Raw genomic sequence first — 5,983 nt, 5'->3', positions numbered from 1 at the left:
ACCAAGCAAAACACGCGTCCTTCTACAATCGAATTAGCAGATGGTTCTACCTTGGAATGTGACAAGTTGGTTGCAAGTTTGTCTTCCTCAATTGACAATTATCGTGATAAGCTCGATTTTGAGGTCATGCCTCTCTCTTGCTATGACATTATTCTTGGACAAGCATGGTTGTACAAATATGATCCCTTAATTAGCTTTCGAAATCATACATTGCAATTCGTCAAAGGCAATCAATGTTTTCATTTATAGACAGATCATTATTTAGCAATGGATTTTATTTTAAATGGAAGAAAGTGTCATGATTTGTGGCTAATATTATTATTATTCATTAAGTGATGAGTTGTGCCTTCTCGAGTGGTCACCAATCAAGGGACACATCCTCTCGAGGGGGGTCATACCACTTCACAAGGGACACGACTATTAGTCTAAAGACACCTATTCATGAAAGGGCGTGACCCTGCATAGGGACATGACTCTTCAATTGTAACTTTTCAGACCCTATTTAAAGAGGGCTCCCATGTGGAATTCAATCAACTCAAGTTCATAAGCTTAATCTCTTACAAGTCTTATCTCTCTAGTTCTTAATCATGTGATTAGAATAGTTAATAGAAGGATTAGGAGATAGAAATCATCACATTCCATCTCGGAGAGTCGGAAGGAGGGGAGGAAGACATCCATCCCATATCATGCACTCCTGTCATTTACCCATACATTTTAGGGTCTACTTTGCCACTATATATTGCCATACAAAAATATATTGAAAAAAGGTAGCTACTCAAAGTCCACAATCATGTAGATTCCAGAGAAGAAGTCTCAGGAACAAGCCATAAGACATCCATCACATGTCATGCACACTTGTCATTTACCCTTACATTTTAGAGTCTACTTTGCCACTATATATCGCCATACAAAAATATATTGAAAAAAAGATTGCTACTTGGAAATCCAACCACGTAGATTCCAGAGAAGAAGTCTCAGGAACAAGCCATAACTGCTACAGACTTGCCATCTTAACTTCAAGAAGCAAGAATGGGGTCAAGAAAACAATTGCTGATTATCTGGGTGACTGGAAACAGAAGCAAGTCCAACAGTACTTCAATCATGGGAGACTTGGAACACCTTGAGCAGAAATCTGCAAAACGGGGGGCAGCAAACTATACACAACTCTGCTTTAGTTGCCCAAATGCTGAAACCAAAACAATGTAAGTTTCCATACTCGTTGAAAGGGACGTTAACCAGGATTATCTGAACAGTGACCAGTTAGTTAGTCAATGATAAAATTTAATCTAATCCTCTTAAATTGTTAAAAGCCTCTGCCTTATCCTTGAGATAGCCTGTTAAGTTGCAACAACCAGCTCAACCATTGATGTCCAAAACCCATAAGAGAAAGAGAAAGACAAACAAGTGTTAAGTATTTGATAGTACAGCACTGCAAAAAGAAAAACAGTAACCTCTTTTGCTCTGGGGCAGGAAAATCTTGCTTTGTGCACATGAACTTTCTGCTGTCAATAAAAGTGTGTTAAAAAAACACATCCCAAGTCAAACCCTACTAATGAGTCAAGAGCAGTACTGCTGCCACTAGTCCCAACCTGCAAATCAATGCGATAACACACCATTCAAAACCAAAAATTAGCTCGGGTCTATTCTCTTTACAATATAAACCAATATTATGTCATGGGTAAAGGATGGCTTATGCCAAACACAAATATCCCTCACTCTTTCCTGCTCAATCAGCAACCTTGCATTATAGTGTGATCTATATATAGATGCAAAAAACCAATAAAATCAAAGATATCTGTAAACCTACACCAAAAACTTCTAATATCCAAAGCAAGACAATCTAGGCAAGGAGTTGCATACCTGTCACCGCCCCATCTCTGACATAAACTTCTCATACTCTGACTCCACTCCCTCGACCTGCTGCACATTAGGAAGCGCTGGAGTAGTAGAGGCGTTGGTGGCCATCGCCCATGGAGGTGGTGCACCACCACCAGTGGAAGGTGGCACAGCACTTGCTGGAGGAGGTGGAGCCCCATAATAGCCAGAGAATGGAGGATATGGAGGATAAGGACCAGGGGGACCCTGTGGCGATACACCAGGAGGCAGCCCCATAGGTCTAGGCATCATTGGCATGTTACCTGAGGGGCCTTGTGGGCCTGGAATACTTGGAGGTGTACCAGAAATCCCAATTGGTGGACCTTGAGAAGCTACACCAGGTGGAGCAGATGAAGGTGGTCGTTGCCCCACTGCACTGGGATAGGTGCCTCCATAAGGTAGGAAAGGCCCTGGTCCTCCAGGAGGACCAGCCTGCATGTGACCTTCCATAGGAGGACCATAAGGTTTATATGAAGGTATTTGCGGTGTATTCCAAGGGGGAGGTGGCCCCCTAAAACTACCATGTGAACCAGGAGGTGGCTGCTGTTGTGGCTGCTGTTGTGGCTGTTGCTGTTGAGGGAAACCCAAAGTATGTGGTCCATTGGGTACACCAGCACCACCTGGAGGCTTGCCTGCAACTCTTACTGCTAAGACCTTGCCATCCAACCTATATCCATTCATATGTGCCACCGCCTGTGCAGCAGCAGCAGCCTCAGAAAACTTGACAAATCCATAGCCCTTGCTTAGGCCAGTCAGTCGATCTTTAATTAGCTTGACATCATCAATTTTACCAAAGGGGGAAAATAATCTAATCAGCCCATCATCATCCACAGTTTGAGGCAGGTAACCCACATAAAGATTCAGATCATCACCATCCTTGTTGAACCTTGAGCCTGATGCATGTTGTGAAAATGACTGACTGCCGGAAGGACCAAAATTTCCTCCCGAGAATCCACCTGCTGGCCGTGCACCACCTCCTCCATTGCTCAACCATGGAGGATTGCCTCCTTGGGGCCCAGGCAGTGCCAGAGTTGGACCCATCTGACTGCCTGTACCAACATCACCGGCACCTGGCCTACTAGCAGACTCTAGCCCTCCACCTAGTTCAGCTAAGAAATTTTTATATTCATCATCCATCTTGCTCGGGCTAGAACCCTTCACTGGACAATCAATAGTAGGATGACCACCGTCACCACATATTCTACACACCACATCACTTTTGAAAGTGGAGTGACGAGCATGGCATGCATACTGCCGATGACCAGGTTCCCCACAAAGGCGGCAAAACTCATCATCACGGATAGTACCATTAAGTGCTGCTAGCTCACGTAGCTGAGCCCTTTTGTGCTCGTTCAGCCCTTCATCAACAGGTACAAGTAGCTTTTCCACCATGCCAGCAGCCCTTTCTAAAGAATCTGCATTATCTGCTTCTACCAACACATGCAAATCCTCGTTCTCACCAGGCTCTGGCCTCATGTCCCTCTTTTGCGGTAACCTTCCTTCCTTGGCAGAACCCTTGCCCCTAATCACAATTTTGGCACCTGTCTCCCTCTCCATTCTTTTCTGTGTGTTGCCCCGGGGCCCAATGATTAGCCCTATAAAATTGTACCCTGGATAATCCTTCACAGGGATGTATAGCTTCTTGTACAGCTTTGGAGGTCTATAATCAGCAGGCGGCTTGAATGCTGGATTCCTTTTGATCAACTCTGAAATGATCTCCTGCCTCTCTCGAGTGAGCTTCTCTCTGGCCCTAAATTCCCTTGTATTAACCCTAATACCCATATTGTCATAAATAGGCTCTGGGGAAGGTGACCTATTTCCATCATCCCTTTCCTCCAGGACTTGTCCAGTTTGCAACCTTCTGTTGACATCCAAGAGTTTAATGTTCAAGGCCTGAACTTCAGGATCAAGATCCATTCCTCCTGTTAGCTCCTTCACAAAATCTGGCAATTGGATCTGTCCAAGGAGGGGCTTTGGTTCCTCAGCAGACCAACGTGACCTCCTTCGCTTGCCACCTGATTCAGCAGTGTCTTGGGCCTCCCCATCACCATCTGTTTGTGGCTCCCATCTGCTGCGTCTCTTCCTTCCAGTGCTTGCCTCTCCTGCAGAACCTGCCGGCTGATTATCAAACTGACTAGAGCCATCATCGAATGAGGCATGCAATAAAGACTGTTCCTTATCACTGCCTGCACCATTAGGGCCACTCCCTTGATCTTGCACATCACTTATCCAGCCTCCAACCCCTGGTCTTTCTTCTTTCTCCACACCAGCATTGTCCTGCTGCCCTTCTTCAGAAATCCAGCCTCCAATCCCTTCCCTCTCTGCTGAAGAATCACCGCTCCCATCAACAGCAGAGCCAGCTACGGCTTCACCCTTGGAACCCTGCGCATAATCCATCTCCGATTCATTCGTTTGCACATTGTAAGTATCTTCTCTACCCTGATCTTGAGACTGGTAACCATAGACAGCATCAATTTTCTCGTTTTGGTGCCTACCATCTGTGTGTTGATAGTAATCATCCTGTTTGCTGGGATAGGGCAAATCTTGGCTCTGTGGCTGGTGTTGTGCAGAGGTATAGCCATAGCCAGAAGCTTCACTAGGGTTTAGGGCATAGCCATAGCCAGAAGCTTCATTAGGGATTTGACTAGAAGCATAATCATAGCCCGAACCTTCATTAGGGGTTTGACCGGAGGTATATCCATAACCAGAAGCTTCGTTAGGGGTTCGATTTCCATATGGCCTTGCCACATCGGGATGAGGATAAGCCCCGTCGTGTCCATCACCAGGGGCATGAGAGGCAGTCTGCTGCTCATTAAAAGGAGCAGAAGAAACGTACTCGGAGTAGTAAGAGTAATCGGCGTAATGCTCCGCCGGCTGCTGCTGCCAGGCGGGGGGCGCGTCGGGGTTGAGCTCGCCGGAAGGGAGGGTAGCCTCTGAAGCCACAAGGGGCTGCTCCATTGGATCTCGCCGAAGAACACCACAAACACAGAAGATCCGATGTGTGCGTGTGTGTGTGTGAGAGAGAGAGAGAGAAAGATTTCAGATATTAGGGTATGGAGAATATAAGGTTGAAACTTGATGATATGATGACATGCAGCACTAACAAAAAATAGCAAAATTGCAATTTAATTACCTTCAACAGAATCTAGAACCAGTAAGTAATTGATCTTCTTGATATGGTAAGTTCGCTAAGTGTGTTTGTCTCACTAACTAATATGTTGTCATCATTATATGGTAAGGTAAATGTTACATGGGACTCTCTCTCTCTTTCTCTCTCTCTCTCTCTCCATGGCCATTTGTTGTGTAGCTTGCACTGCATGCTAGAGGCAAAAAGAACTGGCTTCTTTATTTATTTATTTTTGGGGGAGGGGGGGTGTGATGTCGGAAAAGGTCATAGAAGACTCTCTCTCTCTCTCTCTCTCTCTCTCTCTCTCTCTCTCTCTCTCTCTCTGTGTGTGGTTACGTGAGGAGCCATGAACAGAGCAAAGATTTGACATAGAGTGTGAAACATACATTGCCTTAAGTTCTCTCTCTCTCTCTCTCTCTCTCTCTCTCTCTCTCTCTCTCTCTCTGTGGTTACATGAGGAGCCATGAACAGAGCAAAGATTTGACATAGAGTGTGAAACATACATTGCCTTAAGTCCTCTCTCTCTCTCTCTCTCTCTCTCTCTCTCTCTCTCTGTGTTTTTCGTGGAAATGTGTATGTATTATGTACATCTATCTACAAGAGCCACATGGATGCCATCTCAAAGTCCAAAGTCACATGCAAGAAAGGAAGGAGGCTAAGCCGCCCCTGCCATCAAGAATCTAGAATCCTAGAAAGGAGTAGCCTATAATGCTCGAATCCATAGATCATCTTTAAGCTAATCAATCACATGTCCCTTGACCATGGAAGAAATTTGCCAGAGCAGAAGACCCTGAATGCGGCCAAGGTGACCACGAATGCCCGTTCGCAACATCAAAAAAGAAAGCATTCTAGGTCAACCATATATGCCATGCCCCAGAAGAAGTAAAAAATCACATCATGCTCTGGCTCGAGCAATTCACTTGGGGCCTCTAACCGAAGACCCACATAGGTGCCATCACCCCTCGGCATGCAGAACAAAAT

The 5,983-nt window shown here is 45.4% G+C and overlaps 1 protein-coding gene across 1 annotated transcript; it reads right to left on the bottom strand.

The window, feature by feature from the left end:
* Positions 1 to 739: 739 nt before the first annotated feature.
* LOC147602548 (uncharacterized) lies at positions 740 to 5,022 on the bottom strand. Its single transcript, XM_086797904.1, has 2 exons — positions 1,861 to 5,022; positions 740 to 1,589 (listed from the first exon to the last, which is right to left on the bottom strand). The coding sequence occupies exon 1, from the start codon at positions 4,831 to 4,833 to the stop codon at positions 1,864 to 1,866; it is 2,970 nt and encodes a 989-aa protein (XP_086654030.1). The 5' UTR covers positions 4,834 to 5,022; the 3' UTR covers positions 740 to 1,589; positions 1,861 to 1,863.
* Between the last annotated feature and the right edge of the window lie 961 nt (positions 5,023 to 5,983).

This window comes from Cibotium barometz, unplaced genomic scaffold (assembly GCF_041138505.1).
Source record: "Cibotium barometz isolate CiBa-2024 unplaced genomic scaffold, ASM4113850v1 ctg501, whole genome shotgun sequence".
NCBI classification, from domain to species: Eukaryota; Viridiplantae; Streptophyta; class Polypodiopsida; order Cyatheales; family Cibotiaceae; genus Cibotium; species Cibotium barometz.
This window is presented reverse-complemented; position numbering and strand designations above follow the sequence as displayed.